The sequence below is a fragment of the Oncorhynchus mykiss genome, chromosome 3, assembly GCF_013265735.2.
Source record: "Oncorhynchus mykiss isolate Arlee chromosome 3, USDA_OmykA_1.1, whole genome shotgun sequence".
Lineage (NCBI taxonomy): Eukaryota > Metazoa > Chordata > Actinopteri > Salmoniformes > Salmonidae > Oncorhynchus > Oncorhynchus mykiss.
In genome coordinates this window covers 58,183,407-58,202,236 of record NC_048567.1, presented here as the reverse complement: position 1 = coordinate 58,202,236, position 18,830 = coordinate 58,183,407, and the positions used below count along the sequence as shown (strand labels likewise).

General features: G+C 39.7%; 1 protein-coding gene across 1 annotated transcript in view; it reads right to left on the bottom strand.

Moving 5' to 3' along the window:
• Nucleotides 1-18,830, bottom strand: part of LOC110504354 (low-density lipoprotein receptor-related protein 1B) — a 430,734-nt gene that overhangs the window by 268,354 nt on the left and 143,550 nt on the right. The window contains exon 4 of the mRNA XM_036965026.1: nt 11,808-11,945. Within this exon, the coding sequence (XP_036820921.1) occupies nt 11,808-11,945 (138 nt within the window). The remainder of the gene's footprint in view (nt 1-11,807; nt 11,946-18,830) is intronic.

The following is an 18,830-nucleotide window of genomic DNA, read 5'->3' as shown; positions in this document are numbered from 1 at the left end:
TAATATAATCAATTGTAAATCAGTAAAATCTTTGAAATTGTTGCATGTTGCATTTACATTTTTGTTCGGTGTATATATTTGTATTTTAGTGTTCGAGAAAGGTCTCTCTTGATCAAAACATCTGCCCCCACTGCTGTGAACGTCACACAGCTCTAGCTTGGCTTCCTGAGCTCATTAGGAACTCGCCTTTCATCTTATATTAATCTTGTCTATTAATCTATTATGATGAAACCACTCTCTACTGCTGCGCTATGTTGTAAGGATTGCAGGCATGCCGTTTGTCCGTGGCTGTGATGTATTGTTCAGCCAGGAGTTGATAGACAGTCGGAAGAGCGAATGAAATGGTAGGAGGGTCATCCCAGCTTCAAGTGGTTTCAGATTTCCCATTCTACGTCACACAGGCTCAAAAAAATATACTACAGTGTCAGTGGGAACCAGGACAATTGCTCAATGCAAGCCATTTTGATCTATGGTGTCCACAGATCGATTTGTAAGTGAAAATGTTGGTCGGAACCTGTACCAGAACCATGCAGAACCATAAACACCTAAGAGGTATTAAAATGTAGGGTAACCATGGAAACAAGATTCATTGGTCAAATGTGTAATTCATCACATACAAATCTATATTGGAGATACAGTATTTAACTCATGTTATCATGGTTATCAGTGTGCATCATATTGACTATCCTGCAGGTAAAATCAATTCAATGTTAATTCAAATGACCATTATCATCTTATACTGTATATCTAATGTTAAACAAAAATGTTGCTTCTATGGAATAGTTAGAGAGAGTGAGAGTACATACAGTAATAAGATCCTGATCTCAAAATGGTAACTCAAAATCTTCTGAATTATATTTATCTATGCACAGATATAGCCATCATCCACCTGAAAACACAGTGACTGAGCTAACCTGGCTTTGAGTTAACCCCACAGGAGGCTACACAGATGGCCAGGCATGGCCTGCATAGTGATCACTGTGGCACTGGTTCCTGTGCCAACACAAACATGGCTGGCATTGCTTCACCACAAAGCTGCAAAAGGGGTAGACCAGGCTAACACCCCCTACCCCCGACCAGCCTCATGGGACCTGCGTGGCCTTTGTCTCCAGGAAGGCAGGCCCTTTACCCAGCCCCTCTGTTCCTTTACCCAGCCTCCCGTTAGCTCTCAAGGTCTCCAATTAATGTATGACCAAATTAAGATGCTGACCCAACACAGAAGCCAGGGCCGTTTCCAGCTTGGAGATGCTTTAATAAGCACGGCATGGCATTCGATCTCCCCTGTTCTCGTATTAAAACACTAACCCATCCTGCTCTCTAATTACTGTGGGTGTCCTCTAAGTGGGTAGGCAGAGTAAGAGGGTCAAACATTCAAATGGACCAAAAGTTGGAGTACATTTTCTCCCCTGGTACGGGTATGGCCAGACAAGATTTTGATAACACACTATGCAATTGTCTGTAGAAGAAAATAACTACACTTGCTTGAAGTGATCTAAAAATGATCAAGTTATTCAACTACACACTAGGAAATTGTATAAAGAAGAGAAGAACAATGTGTTTTATTGAAGCAATCTAAAAATGTATTCAAGTTATTCAAGTCACTTCAAGTGTGTCAGCTTTGATGTGACATAGAACTGTCCAGACCCAGACTGTGTAAATAGTTATACAATTGAGCCATACATGAACATGTTAGTTTGAAGACATGTAATCCCACAGCTCAGGAACAATGTTCAATTTTAATATTAAATGTTGCTATTCCCTCAAAACACAATTTGTCGAGAGTAATGATATGACTGACAATTTCTCACCAGACTGCGAATCAACAAAGTGAGATGCATCAAATATTGATTGTGAAAGCCTGTCATTGTTGATATGGTGTGTGTGTGTGTGTGTGTGTGTGTGTGTGTGTGTGTGTGTGTGTGTGTGTGTGTGTGTGTGTGTGTGTGCGCCTGGCATGCAGCTAAACAAGCAAAACACAAAACAATATTCAAGAGTAAAACTTGTGTAACAACCAAACCTGTCAATGAGTTGGGACTTAAAATGTGGTATCTTGTGAGCTATGAGTTTACAGTGTGAATACAAATCCACATCTACAGTCAAATAAACATTATTGGCCTTATTCCTTTATCATATGCCTTCAAATGTGTTATTGCATCAAATCTACACTAACACGAAGCAGTATATTGAATATCTATAGTAAGAAAGCCTCTGATTATTTTATAACCGTGTAATTGACGATTATGGATAAAGACTCTCTTGAAAATAAAATAACCGAATAGCTGATATAAGGAGGGACGAGAGGAGGTGCAATTTTAAAACTGTGACTGAAGACTGGATGCCGGAGCATTGAGTCTGTTTCCACGGTAACATCTAGCACAGATTCAACCGCAAAGACCAGGGAGGTTTTTCAATGCTTCGCAAAGAAGGGCACCAATTGGTAGATTAAAAAAGCAGACGCTGAATATCCCTTTGAGCATGGTGAAGTTATTAATTAGGCTTTTGAGGTGTATCAATACTCCCAGACACTACAACGATACAGGTGTCCTTCCTAACTCAGTTGCCTGAGAGGAAGGAAACTGCTCAGGGATTTCACAATGAGGCCAATGGTGATTTTAAAACAGTTACAGAGTTAATGGTTGTGATATAAGAAAACTGAGGATGGATCAACAACATTGTAGCTACTCCACAATATTAACCTAAATGGCAGAGTGAAAAGAAGGAACCCTGTACAGAATAGTTTTTTCTCCAAAACATGCATCATGTTTGCAACAAGGTGCTTAAGTAAAACTGAAAAAAATGTGGCAAAGAAATTACCTTTTTGTCCTGAATACAATGTGTTATGTTTGGGGCAAATCCAACAAAACACATCACTGAGTACCACTCTTGATATTTTCAAGCATTGTGGTGGCTGCATCATGTTATGGGTATGGTTGTCATCGACAAGGACTAGGGACTTTTTAGGATAAAAAAAAAACGGAATACAGCACAGGCAAATCCTAGAAGAAAACCTGGTTCAGTCTGCTTTCCAAGTCAATAACCTATAACACAAGGCCAAATCTACAATGGAGTTGCTTACCAAGATGACACTGAATGTTCCTGAGCAATGATCAACAATCAACTTGACAGAGCTTGAATAATGGGCAAATACTGTACAATCCAGGTGTACAAAGCTCTTAGAGAATTGCCTAAGACGTCTCACAGCTGTAATTGCCTGCAATGGTGTTGTTTATACAAAGTATTGACTCAGGTGTGTTAATACTTATGTAAATGAGATATTTCTGTATTTTCAATACAATTGAACTATTGTGTGTAGATGGGTGAGAAAAAACATATATTTAATCAATTTCGAACTCAGGCTGTAACAGAACAAAATGTGGAATAAGTCAAGGGATATGATTACTTTCTGAAGGCACTGTATTTTCTATCATTTATCATACAATTATTTATTATGGGTTCCAGAGCTGACCAAGAAGATTTAACAGCTGAGGTAAAAAAAAAACATCATGCAACCCTTGACTTTGAAAAGTCTTGGAATGCTTTAGACAGATCAAAATCATTACTTCCCAGCAATACGTTTAACTGAATGGAATAACGGAATTTCATTACTTACGACATGTCGATTACCTACATGGACCACTCCACTACTGATAACTAGTGTAATATAAAGTGCAATCAAAATAAAATAAACCCTTGGTGACAACCCCAATCATTGTCTTACAAAATAGTCATTTGAACTGTAATTCTATGAATGAAACAAGCCAACACTTTACCATAAAGTCATAGTAAGAGTATAAAACGGAGTTTAAGCAATTGTAAGCAATTTGCCCCTTTTTCTATAAATATATTCAATTTCATTAGACAACTATGAATTCAATAAATATGCTAATAGTTGCTTCTATAAGGATGGTTCGTTGGCAATATTCTATTTTTTAAGTTGCAAAGGAAGGAGGGAGGAAATTAGTTGTACTGTATTCATGGCTAGTCATTTGAGTAACGGGGACGTTGTCTCTTTTCACAGCCACCCTCACCCCGGAGGACACTGTTTGTTTGTTTGTTTGAATTGTTAGTAATGAAAAGTTAATCAAGTGAGATAATTGAAATGCTGTTGAAAGGCAGAGAGAGGGAGGGGAGAAGACTTGTGTGACATGGTTTTTCATTACACTGTAACGGGGGGATTTATCTATTAATAAATGTATCGTTTCTATAAAATAATGGAGGGAGAGAAAATGTATGTTATTTGTATCACTTACAGCCTCTAGGCCCACTTATTTGGTGTCTACACAAGATGATGAAAGGAGTTTTATACCTATAGAAGAGGTGAACTGAAACACAATATATGCAGTTTGCCGTGTTGTGACGAGTCTCCTTAGTGAGAGTGGCTCTCATAGTTTAGGCATTCTGTATAAGACTAGGCTTGGGCAGTATACCGTATATATTGTAAATCGGGGTATTTGGAAATAACCATGGGATGGTCAATACCTACAGTAACGTTTTGCAATACGCAGATTGTGTCCTTAATTTCACCTGTCACATTATTTTACATTATGAACCTTACAGTAGTTCCCCATAACAGTTGAGCCAGTCACGTGTTCGTTTGTAAAAAGCACATTGGAAGAAAGCGGGAGCAGGTGAGTCCAGCTATGTATTGACAGTGGTCACGTTTTATATTGAAAGTCAACTGTGGTTTTTTTGCTTCAATAGAATGATCAGGGATGTGCAACTATAGTTTTCCTTCACAGAAAATACATGATTGCAACACATTTGGCAGAAAATATCTTAATTTCCATCAGATGACAACAGAAGTGCAACGCCATGAGTAAATGAGTTTGCAATGAATGTTTGCATAAACATATTTTTATATTTCTAATGTTAATCATAGAAAGAAAGCCAACTACATTTCCTAATGTTTTGCTTAAAGTTAATATTTCATTTTACTGGAGAAAGGTAGGCTGGCTACACCGAGAAAAGTACTGGAGAAAAGTAGCTACACATCAGTCAGAGCGCTGTCTGCTGATAGAATGCCTGTTTGTGAATTCTCATCCAAGTGCAACTGAAGCACAAAATGAGTCTGATGCCAATCAGAAATTACAAGAAGCATTTTAGACCTGCGTTTACAAAATGCAGCAAGATATTTCTAATGTGTTTTATTTTGCAATTAATAAGGTGACGGTCATCATCTACTGCAGTGTTCGCTTTCTGACATGTTCGAGAAGTCAAACACCTTTTGGATTATTTATCTGTACAGCTGCCACCACTTGATTTCCATGCATTTTTTCTTCTCTCCATTCTCAGCCTGTCTGCTCCTCCCCTCTCTTCTCGGAGCAGAGCATTCAGGCCTGTTGCCCTTTCAACTCCAGACTCCACACAGACAGATCGTGTACACATACTGCTTCAGAGCCCGTACGGTTCTTCCTTTAGACAAGTATGCGTCAAAACTTTGTTCATTTGCACAATGTCTCTCATTCACATTTGCTTGTAAATGTCCCAACTCACCAAAAATGACATTAGGTAGCTCCTACCTAACTTTTTGAGCTGGATTGCCTGTCTATGCAAATTTAGCTAGTTCGCTATTACTTGTCATAACTTTGTTAGGATTCTGTTACTAGATGCCCAATGGGCTTGTGTGTGTTTCTTTGGCACCCCTTTGTGTACTAAGACGGTAATACTGTATATCCTGGGATGAGAGAAGAACGATATGACGATATGAACATCTGGATACTGCCCAAACCCTATAAGACTAAAGACTAAAACTTCAGGATAGGGGAATGTTATGAAATGTATTAGAAAGTGACTGAACATTTCAACATTTATCTAACAAGGCTGAGCAGTGCAGACAGACAGACAGATTTTGACAGATGGCAGTTTGACATGAGAAATCAGCAGCGTAGTGTTTCTTTTAGGATAAAAGCACAGTTTACCCCCACACTCCAGAGAGAGGTCCATATTCTGTGGATCAAACAGAGATGCGCTGTCAAAACAGTGCAGTGTTTAAGGCATCAGGCAGCTACACCTCATCACTGTAATGTTTTAAGGCATCTGGAGTCTTATTATTGCAGTTGTATTTCTGTAACAAGATACCATTCAGGATGTTTCCATAAATGTGACTGGTTCAGGAGAACATTGAACGTCCAATGAAATCTGTTCAGGTTCAGTGGTAATTATTAGAGCTCTCATCAGTCTGTATGGTATGCCTCTCTCATTTGCTTTGTACAGTACTACAAGCTTACTGTACCTTAACATCACAATTATTTACATTTCTTCAGAACCAATAATGTCTGCATAGTTTCCTCGAGCCATAGACTGTATAAAGAAACCTCGAACGCACAGCAAAGTAGATACAGTTCGATTTCAAAACTTTTAAAACCTTGACTTGAGAGAGACTCCACGAATACAGCAGAGAGCTGCTGTTTTTATGAGTAAGTTCATGTTTAATTTGTTATTCAGCACTGTAAACACTTTGTTCAACACTTGTATAATCCATAAAATGCACGTTCTCTCTACTTCCACTCATGCCACATACAGCACTGCCACTGCAATGAATGAGTATAGCAAAGTGTTCCGATAGGCTCGCGTTGTTATTATTAGTGGCTTGTGACTTGTTTAAAATCGAGGAATATTTCACTTTCTCTGGTCATAGGAGTAACAACATTAATTGGTGCATGAGGCAGAAAAAATGCAGCGCGACTTGAGTTGCCATGAAAACAAATCAAATGTATTTATAACGCTCTTTGTACATCAGCAGATGTCACAAATTGCTTATACAGAAACCCAGCCTTAAACCCCATCAGCTGGAAGGCTGTCAAATAGAATTGTATATGTCACATGCGCCGAACAAAACAAGTGTAGACTTTCCCGTGAAATGCTTATTTACGAGCCCTTTCTAAACAATTCTGTAAGGAAATTAACAATATATTTTTTTTTTAAAGTAACACAATAAAATAACTATATCGAGGCTATATACAAGGAGTACCAGTACATGTAGGTAGAGGTTGAACAGTCTGTAGCACAAAGTCTGCATAGCCATTTAATTAACTGTTCAGTAGTCTTATGGCTTTGGGGTAGAAGCTGTTCAGGAGCCATTTGGTCCCAGATTTGGTTCTACGGTACCGCTTGCAGTGCGGTAGCAGAGAGAGCAGACTGTGACTTGGGTGGCTGGAGTCTTTGATGTTTAGGGCCTTCCTCTGACACCAAATGTCCTGGATGACAGGGAGCACAGCCCCAGTGATGTACTGGGCGTACACACTACCCTCTGTAGCATCTTGCGGTCGGATGTCGAGCAGTTGCCATACCAAGCTTCTACATCTGCGTTGCTTGCTGTTTGGGGTTTTAGGCTGGGTTTCTGTATAAGAAGTTTGTGACATCTGTTGATGTAAAAGGGGCTTTACAAATACATTTAGTGACATTGAGGGAGAGGTTGCCAGGTCTGACCTCCTCCCTGTAGGCTCTCTCATCGTTGTTGAGGATCAGACCTAGTACCTTTGTGTCATTAACTTAATGATGGTGTTAGAGTAGTGTGTGGCCACGCAGTCATGGGGAGTACAGGAGGGGGCTAAGCACTCACCCCTGAGGGGCCCCCATGTTGAGGGTCAGCGTGGCGGATGTGTTGTTGCTTATCCTCACCACCTGGGATCAGCCCATCAGAAAGTCCTGTATCCATTTGAGGGGGAGGTGTTAAATCCCAGGGTCTTTAACTTAGTAATTGTTGTAGTCAATGAACAGCACTCTCACGTAGGTGTTTATTTTGTCCAGGTGGGAAAGGGCAGTGTGGAGTGCAATAGACATTGCCTCATTTGTGGATCTGTTGGTGTGGTACGGGAATTGGAGTACAGGGTGTCTGGCATGATGGTGTTGATGTGAGCCATGACCAGCTTTTCAAAGCATTTCATGGCTACAGATGTGAGTGTTAAGCGGCGAAAGTTATTTGGACAGGTTACCTTTGTGTTCCTGGGACAGAGACTATGGTGGTCTGCTTGAAACATGTGGGTATTACAGACTGGGTCAGGGAGGTTGAAAATGTGATAGAAAACACTTGCTTGATGGTCAACGCATGCTCTGAGTACGCGTCTTGGTAATCAATATGGTCCTGCGGCCTTGTGAATTTGAACCTGTTTAAAGGTCTTACTCTCATCGGCTACAGAGAGCGTGATCACACAGTCATCCAGAACAGCTGGTGCTCTCATGCATGGTTCAGCATTGCTTGCCTCAACGTGAGCATAGAAGGCATTTAGTTTGTCTGGTAGGCTCGCCTCACTGGGCAGCTCATTGCTGGGTTTCCCTTTGTTATTTTAAGGTCTCTCCGGAGATGTTCGAATGGGTTCAAGTCCGGGCTCTGGCTGGGCCACTCAAGGACATTCAGAGACTTGTCCTGAAGCCACTCCTGCATGGTCTTAGCTGTGTGCTTAGGGTCGTTGTCCTATTGCAAGGTGAACCTTCGCTCCAGTCTGAGGTCCTGAGTGCTCTGGAGCAGGTTTTCATCAAGGATCTCTCTGTACTTTGCTCCATTAATCTTTCCCTCGATCCTGACTAGTCTTCCTGTCCCTGACGCTGAAAAACATCCCCACAGCATGATGCTGCCACCACCGTGCTTCACCGTAAGGATGGTGCAAGGTTTCCTCCAGATGTGACACTTGGCATTCAGGCCAAAGAGTTCAATCTTGGTGGCCACTGACTAGTTAAAACTTTACATCTTAACAAGTATCTCTTTTAGAAGGCCAATATCACATTACATAATTTCACAAATAGTTTAATCTTTACTCATTAATTTTATACAACTAGATGTACATCTGATCACTGTGAAGTTTACACACACAGAGGTACAGTTATATAGTTCTCCTGTCCTTCCCTGATTTCACAGAATAAAACAACTGACAGGAATGTTCTTTAATTACCTACGGACCATTCCCACATTCTCAAAAATATAAATATTGTTCAGTTCACCCATTTTGTGGATTAGGAGTTTTGGCGAGAGAAGCTCTTTGTTCTGAGACTCTCTCCCTCAATACTGCATGGCAGTTTCTACCTGGTATTTATGACCTGAGGTAATAAAACCTGGGTTAGGAGAGAGAGAGGGGGAGGGCACAATCTACACCCAGAAAGGGCCACGTCATGACACCCTGAAACGGGTAGCAACATAGAAAGTAGCTGGCTTGATAAAAACGATGTTCATTTCCTCTGTTCTCTTTGCTCGCAATGTCATTTGTTTTTAGATAAACAGCTTGTTTTTGAATGGTAACTGTGTTAAGGCTGGGGTTTGGGACGGGATGAGGAGTACTGGAAAGGTGTGACTTTCAGCTTACAATAGGCCATAAGTATACAGCAGATCGGCGATTGTCCTCAATTTGATTATGCTATAACAACATACTGTAGCACCATGACCAGGATCTCTATTCATTTAAGTGAGAAGATTAGGGCTTTCAGGAGTAACGGAAAATCTAGTACAGACAACAATGTTTTTTTATTATCAATTAGTATATTTGAGTTTATTTACAATATTTGTTGTATTCTTTGCTTTGTCTTTTCTGGTGGATTAAACTGAAATTGGAACCATTTTTCTATGGCTTGTATAATAATAATAATAAAATAACAATATTTTGGAGACAATTTTTTTCTCCGAATTACCTAAAGTGAGTGAGAAAAAGGCCATTCTTGAACATGGGGTGAGACATTCTTACTAATTTGTAAATAAAGCCAATTTGTTACTTAGAATGATTTATTTCTGTTTTTAGAGGGAGAGAAACCAAAAGCCCACTGTCGCCTCATGGGTCTCCCAGTCGCAGCCGGCACTGGTATCGAGCCAGCATCTGTAGGAATTTAGCTTGCACTGTGATGCAGTGTCTTAGACCGCTGCGCCACTCGGGAGGCCCCACTTTGTGCCTTGCACAAAGTATTAAAATACAGAGAGGTGTTGGCAAGAGTCTTTTTTCCTGCTAAAAGTCCGTAATAGCCCACAAATTATCTCTAAATCCCGCAGCATAATCTCAAAACTTTTAGTTGAGCAACCACTGTAAGTGTGTGAAGTATGCTGTGGTGATATTGTGGTTACAGTATGTGTATACTGTATGTGCAGTATATGAGTACAGTTGCCAGTTTGTTCTATGTTCCCGCCACTGCACCTGTAGACTTCAGGGAGGTTAGTTACCTCAAGCTACTTTACAGACCGTACTAAGCAAACAGAGCCAGGTGGCTCAGTGGAAAAAGTTCATCATGGCATGCAATCCTGTGAGAAGGAGTTCCAGCGTGCACTGCCCCGAGTGGAGTATGTGATTAAAAATAAACACGTTTTCTGAAGGTGAGAGAGAAGGGTTTAGTGCTTTTCCATATGGGTACCTTGGTATTATGCCCTCCTGGGATTTAGCCATGTATATTCATAAGAGAAGAAAGGGAGGAGGTGGTAGCAGGAAAAGTTGTCATAGACCCAGCTGGTTCTCTCTCTAACTTCTCTTAGTGACCTCAATTCCTCCTCCGTTTGTTCTACCTCCTATCGAGCCTGCTCTGCTCTCAGTGCTCTCTATGTGCATAATGGTGAAGTAGAACATATGTGTCCCAACCTGAGCTGAGCCCAACAGGTCACTGCCACTCCCACTCCAGCCAAATGAGATGCGTTTGTAATATTCCATCCCATGGAATCACTAAAAGGGCCACAAATCAGATATACTTCCACAGTCAATCCCTGCAGGGTGCCAGATATGAGTAACTTGAGGAGGAGTATGACAGTTAAAACAAGAGCCAGTACAACTGTTACAATTATTGATAGATTTTTTTGTTCGTAAAAAATCTTAACAGGGCTTCAAACAACTTCTTAGTGAATGGATTAGGTAAATGCTGGTTGACAGGACGTGGCTAGAATGCACTATTGCATTAAGGCCTGCATGGAGTTTAGATCTCACAGGCCAATGACAGCCCTCTAGCTGTCTATAGGCTATATACAGTACAGCAGTTAAACTGCACACTCAACAAATACTGTATGAAATCACTTTGGGAGGTAATAGTCATTCAAAATCATATATTTTAAGAGCGTTTAAGAAAACAAATACACTTACGCAGTTGCTCTATTGCAATGTCAACCACTTTGAGATCAATATTAATGCAATTCCTTTCCTTTGTCTTACTCTCCGCCAACACACCAAGCCAATGCATCAGACTGAGCAGAACATTGTATTGAACAGAACAGCCAATGAAATGTCCAGTGGCATCCCAGTGAATGGGATGCGTTTTGACTGTTTTCAGCATTTCCTCGAATCAAAAGCCAAGATCATTACCTTGAATCGACACACAGTGTGACTTGTATGTCTTCCAGGTCAAAAAAGGTCACAGTATTGTCCGTACCGGCCAAGCTGACTGCAGCTAACGCGTACTTAATCAGCACTGCCCGGTGGGTGGGCTTTGTCAGTATCCCAGTAAGCCAGGTGTCTATAGCAGCTTGGTGTTGCGGTTTTAGAATGTTGTGAGCAACAACAACCTGTGTACAACACAACACTTGGTGCTAGTGATCTGCTGGTCCAGCCAATCACCAGCTCTGTTACTGACAACCTACCTGGGTGATAGGAAGTAACCTTGGCACGCTCACAGTGTTTGACTAGAGAGGGCAAATTATAAAAGAGCAGCTGCACTACCAAAATTAAACCATACCACACTAGAAAGGGAAACTGGTCTAATGCACTATTATAGTAATAAGATAAGAGTTTATTATTGCTGAAAGACATACTGCTGTCTAAAAATAACTATACCACATGCTTCACTAATGCCAGTGTTGTTGATGTGGTCCATTCAATGTTCATGGACGTGAATGAGATACAACCAGCTCTTACCTCTACAGTGAACTCCTTCATCGAAGCCATCCTCACAGTCTATGGCTCCGTTGCAGAGCTTGTTGAAGTGAATGCACTTCCTCGTCCCTATGCACTGTATGTGATTCAGGGGACATCTCACCACCACGTCCCCCGCACCTGGAACAGAGAAGACAGTCACTGTTAGCAAGCCCTGTATGGTATGATATGTCATAATTGTCTATGTTCATTAGTAATGGGGGAAAAATGCTATCCTGTACAGTTACATATCGCAATCAAATTTTGGGATATTTTACTCTTCTTTTTTCACTGCAGATAGCATTAGCTAGAGCTAGTCGCCGCTACCTGCACAAAAACTCTGGTATTTTTCATCCTATAGCTTGTTATCCTAGCTATAAGTAGTGAGCTTGTTCTCCTAGCTATAAAAAGTGAGCCAACATGTTTTCAGCACTTATTTCCATGACTGATTAAAACTCATTTTCTGATGCTCTCTCCTTTCTCTCCGCAGCAGGCATAGTGAGCAATATGTTTGCAACATCAAATCACAATAAAATGACAGTGTCAAATCGCAATACATATAAAATCGTGACAATCATGGTACGTCTTGCATCGGGCAATTCCCAGCTCTAATGTTCATTACCTAATTCTAGGTGTTAGATTCTAAGGAACACCCAAAGGTGATTAACTGAATTGCCATATTGTGCATTTGATAATAAACCCTCAGAATGCACAGTTGAAACCTTGAGCTATGAGCAGACAATCAACAATAAATTACACAACACTAATCACTATACCTAATTACTCCTAAAAGCATTTATTTTTATGATCATTGTTTGGAGACATTTTATTTTCATACTCTATAATCTTTTCCCACCGCGCTGTTCCTCTACAGAAAACATGATTACCATTCACAGAAGCACATCAGAGTAAAATATATAGAAGGCATATGCAAATTCTGTTTACACTTGACGGCATTGTTCTTTATACACAACAGATGTTCAGTGAGCTACAATGGGAAAGCCACGCTCCTGAACCACACACGGAAACCTATAACAGTGTGTAACCACGGGCGTGCGAGCTCACACACACACACAGAGCAGAGAGGAAACAGCTGTTTAAGGATTCATGAGGCATATAGGTGACCCTCATCTGCGTGGCAGCAGCCCACCAGAGTACATAAAATACATCTGACCCAAGCAGCCAGCATTGTAAATGTGTCACATTGCACCTTAACTGCATTGGTATCAATTACCATTACGTCAACACTAGCCACTTAACAAGGAGATTTATTGTTACACGAGACAGGATCTCTTACCGATCCCCAGAGTTCCTCCATGTTGCTCTATACGAACTCATATCCAACCAAGAGCACTTGAACCATCCTCGCTGAGCCATTACTTCTTAACAGCTTTCATTTATACTTCATAAGGCAGGATGATGCCACAATTAAGGTGGCCATTACAAAATGGTCTGTCATTCCCAAGAGATTTAAAGAATACATTTGTTGGCGCAATAGAAGTGAAACCATAATGATTCCCTGTAACCATGCCATGGTCTCTACTCTCAGGCCTGCATTATTACATGTAATGCATATGAGATCTTTTTAAGTCTCTTATTTCTTAGACACCTCACCCCAGCCCTAAGGATATGCAAGATTTAGGCAAAGTCAAATATAAGTGACCCTTTCATACATGAGCAAAATGGCAGCCAAATCAACTGGGCTCTTTTCACATTGTTCCTCTGAGACCTGAATGATAAATCCTATTAGTTTCAGAATGAAGCCAACATTGCACACAATAGGTTGCACTCTTTGCCCTAGTATTATTATACTAGGAGAGGAGTCACCTAACGCTTCAACCAACATGAGAAAAAGAGGTGCAGCAAAAATCACAACATTTGAAGAGAAAAGGGTGTGGCCACTTCCAGTATATTCACTTGAAAACTGCTTTTCAAAGTAAATACCATACAGAGAAAATCGATGCTCGCTGCTCATCCACAGAGCCGTTTTCTTAATGCATCCAAATAATTTACAAACACATTATATTGTTACTGCATCCAGAGAATCTATTTACGGTAGTTAACAAAATAATGTTTAGGTCTCTGACAACATGTCCCAATTCTCTTGCTGCGTGTGCACTGATCTAATGCAATGAGAGAAAGGCATGAATATTCATTGATTCTGATCCACCATACAGGAACACACAGATGGTCTCTCTACAGTTGAGAGAGGATGACAATCACTCTACTTAGCCCAGCGCAAAACTACCAACCACATTCTGCTCATTATGGTGCTGGAGGGTCCGTGGAAAAGTTAACAAAACTTATATTTCAACACATCAAACAGCCAGGGACTATAAAGTTTAGATAATTAGGTATGGCATGTCTTCAGTGGGTAGATAGATGCCAAATGCAGGGAACTGTAGCTCCTGTAACTGATGTCTTTGTTTACCAAGTTGTGATATTTAAGTCTCTCCAATTACTGTAGATCAGAGTGGCACATCTCCAGTCTCACAATAATTGATTAATAAATGAATCAGGTCAAGACAAGGGGGAAGATGTTTAGAGTTGGGGGTGCTGGGGGGGAGGGATAGTAGAATACAGTTGAGCAGACATGTTTTTAGGATTTCCACATAAAAAATGTCATGCAATTCGATGTCATTTACATGATAGAAGACATGAGCAGAATATTTGTTTTATACCACACAACTGGCAAAATGCAGGTAGGGTGGCCACATTTAAAATACCAAAATGCTGGACAACAGGATGATTTTGCGGGACATTAGTGGGACAGTGTAGCCTACATTATTTATTTATTTTACCCCAACACACACACACAAATCTCCCTACCGCTCATGGTGTAGTGCACATTTTGTAGGTGCCGAAGAGGAATGATGTCATTATTTCTCAACGTTTGTATCGACATACAGTATGTAGACTAGTGAATATCATTATAGAATATGCATAGAATGCATCCTCCAATTGCAATGTCTGCTTATCCCCACACATATTGTCTCAAGAATTGTTTCGATTTTTAGTAGTCGTTCAAAATAGGCCATGGCATTATTATTCAATTGTGAATGACAATTCTTTGAGCATTACCAGTGAAATGTCCAAGCTGCAGCCAATAATTTGAACTCAATTAGTTTCATGGGAATATGGATTTACAGTAGATCTTCTTGAATTACTGTTTTGTGAGAAAATTAGAGTAGATGGTTCACAAACTATATAGCCTTCCTGTATTTTGTTTCAATCAAAGAACATTCTGCCTAGGGACACGCTGTTGAGTTTTGGCCGATGAGATGTTTTTTTTACTATTCAGCTACCATCCTAAAATCGTATAGGTAAAGGGGGATACCTAGTCAGCTCACAACTTAAATGTGTCTTCCGCATTTAATAAAGGAATGTTTTGGTTATCCTGACCTGGACCCCATGTACAGTATAATAATAGCCCATTATGGGCTGTTTGTAGGACAATATACCTTTACCCCAACACCTCTCTGTATTTTGATACTTTGTGGATGGGGGCTCCCACAGTGCAAAATGCATTTTTAATTTAGAATCCTCTATATGTAATTATTGGCGGAGAGTCACGTCATGTTTTTTGATATACTGTAGGCCTACCGTAGGTGACATGAGTTTCACTAGTGTTGAGTAATGTCCTGTTAAAAGTGGTGTAGGTGTTATTTATTTAAAGAGCATATTGAAGTTAGAAGCAGTAGGATTTGAAGCAAAAGCCTACAACTATTTTAGCACCGTTTCATTCTGCTCTGAGACAAGCATGGGGACTGGTTTTGATAAATCAATGAGATTTTTATTTTCACTGAATCTCCGTTTGGGTATTAGTTAGACTAGAATTTGAAAATTAGAGTGTTGAAATGTTATGCTGTTAGTGTAGCCTTTATTTAACTAGGCAAGTCAGTTAAGGAAAAATACTTATTTACAAGGACACCCTACTCATTCCTCCCAGTTGGTGAATTGAACCCCGTTCTCCCGCAGGACACTGGATTCTTTAGCTAAATAGACCAGTACTGTACTCCCGACCATCACGTTGGACAGTGACATATTTTCCATTCCATCCTAACGGAAACCCAGAGGGTTTTTCATTTTCCTTGGAATAAAAACGCCATAATATTAATCAAATTAATTAAGCAAGTACCAGTCAAAGATTTGGACACACCTACTCATTCCAGGGTTTTTCTTTATTTTTGCTATTTTCTACATTGAAGAATAAAAGTGAAGACATCACAAGTATGAAATAACACATATGGAATCAGTTAAGAACAAATTCTTATTTACAAGGACATCCTACTCCTTCCTCCCCGTCGGGGAATTGAACCCCGATCTCGCGCGTGCCTGCAATCTCTAGTACAGCCATTATTGAAGGCTACCAAATGCTTCTCAAAGATGCCCTCTGGTGGTCAAACTAGCACTAACTAGCATTAACGGTACCAGTGGTTCACACTTAAATAACGTGCCATAGATTTCTGCGGCACCATGCAAGCTGCACTGCAATTCGCTGCAACTTATCTCAATACTGTTTTGAAAGTCTCCTTTCTTAACGGTTTTACATTCCTTGAGACCAACCAGAAATGTTTTGTTGGCCAAATATTCTCAGATTTTGTGGTCTCGTTTCTGCATCACCAAATTTTGTACAGGAAAAAGAGTAGGCTAGGTGTGCTTCAATTGTTTGTTCAGTACACGGACGCACTCTGCCAGTTCTCACAATGGTGCTTGTTCAGTAAAGTTTAGATTAAAGCTGAATTAATGTCTTGGAAGATCACAATGATTAATTATTATTCTATACTTAACAAAAATATAAGCGCACAGTTCAATTGTTGTTGTTTTTTACTGAGTTACAGTTCATACAAGGAAATCAGTCAATTGAAATAAATGCATTAGGCCCTAATCTATGGATTTTACATGACTGGAAATACACATATGCATCTGTTGGTCACAGATATCTTAAAAAACTCTGTTCACAACATTGACATAAGCAAGCTGCTCACCCACACGACGCCATGCACGTGGTCGGCGGTTGTTAGGCCGGTTGGACCTACTGCCAAATATTTTAAAACAATGTTGGAGGTGGCTTATGATAACTGAATGCTCATTTCTCTATCTGGCAACAGCTTTGGTGGATATTCCTTTAGTCAGCATGCCAATTGCATGCTCCTTCAAAACTTGAAACATCTGTGGCATTGGGTTGTATGAGAAAACTGCACATTTTAGATTAGCCCGCTATTGTCCCCAGCACAAGGTGCACTTGTGTAATGATCATGCTGTTTAATCAGAATCTTGATATGCCACACCTGTCAGGTGGATGGATTATCTTGGCAAAGGAGAAATGTTCACTAACAGGGAGGTAAACAAATGTGTGCACAACATTTGAGAGAAATACGCTTTTTGTGCATATGGACATCTTTTATTTATATTCATATTTTTTTCAATACACAAGCCATATTATAAATATAATATAATAGCATAATATAACGTTACTGTTATAACAATGACACCACCTAGCCTAGTGGTTCGAGCCAGTAACCGAAAGGTTGCTGGATCGAATCCCAACCTGACAAGTAAAAAATCTGTCGTTCTGAGCAAAGACAGTTAAAGACGTTAAAGTTCAAGGGGGCCGAATACTTTCGCAAGGCACTGTATTTGAAAAACACCTTGATTATTGATTATAAACAACGTTTGCCATTTTTCTGTCGATATTATGGAGCTAATTTGGAATATTTTTCGCCGTTTTCGTGACTACAATTTCCGGGCGATTTCTCAGCCAAATGTGAAGAACAAACGGAGCTATTTCTCCTACAAAAATAATATTTTTTGAAAAAAGGAACATTGCTATCTAACTGGGAGTCTTGTGAGTGAAAACCTCAGAGGTCAAAGGTAAACGATTTAATTTGATTGCTTTTCTGATTTCTGTGACCAAGTTACCTGCTGCTAGCTGGACAAAATGCTATGCTAGGCTATCGATAAACTTACACAAATGCTTGTCTAGCTTTGGCTGTAAAGCATATTGAAAATCTGAGACGACAGGGTGATTAACAAAAGACAGTTAAAGACAATCAGAAAGAATGTTGGTACTTATTTATTTTGATCCAAAGCCATGAATGAGTGAGTCACTCAGCTTTATGTAGGTGCCGCTATATGACTGTGTCATAAACTTGATAAAATACAACGATATTTGAGGTTATTTCGTTTTCAAAAAAACGAAAGAGAGAGATTGTAATTTGGATAAAGGACAAAATAATATTTGCAAAGACCAAAACATTTAGTTCTGTTTTAAGAGGGAGAGAAACACTGGACCAATTACGTGATGCCCATGAAGGCCAAAATATAGCCCTGCTAATAGCCATAATGGCGCTCTACAACGTGACCTTGTGTTTCAAAGAGTATTTTCCAGTAAGCAACAATTTGTTTACCTTCATTAGACAACTTTGTTCCAATATTTCTGTAATTCAGTGATATTTATTCCCATAGTAATTCATTATGGATCCATAATTAAATAATTATCAGCATTTTGAAAGAGTATTTTTATCATTATTTTATTAATGAAAGCATAAAGATGTTGATGAATAAATACTGTACTGCTGTTTTGAGTTAGAAATATAACACTTCAGAGCATGGAATACATTGTAGGTAGGGGGATGTTCACACCTACAGTAGCTGGGCTATAAAGAGTCTATTGTCCTGCTAATCGGGCTTCAAGTGTTCAAAATGCCACCAGCTGTCCATCACCCACTGTAAATAAAAACACAGCATCTTTTTTACATTCTGTTTACATTCTTTATTGTAACCACAATGTCACCAATCATTTGTATCGACCTTTCCAATTACTTTCAGAGTTTGGGATTCATTTGATTAATATTATGGTGTTTCGATTCCAAGGAAAACAAAAAACCACGGTTCAATTCACCGACGGGGAGGAAGGAGTAGGGTGTCCTTGTAAATAAGAATTCGTTCTTAACTGTGTTGCCTAGTTAAATAAAGGTTACACTAACAGCCTAATATTTCAACAACCTAATTTTTGATTTCTAG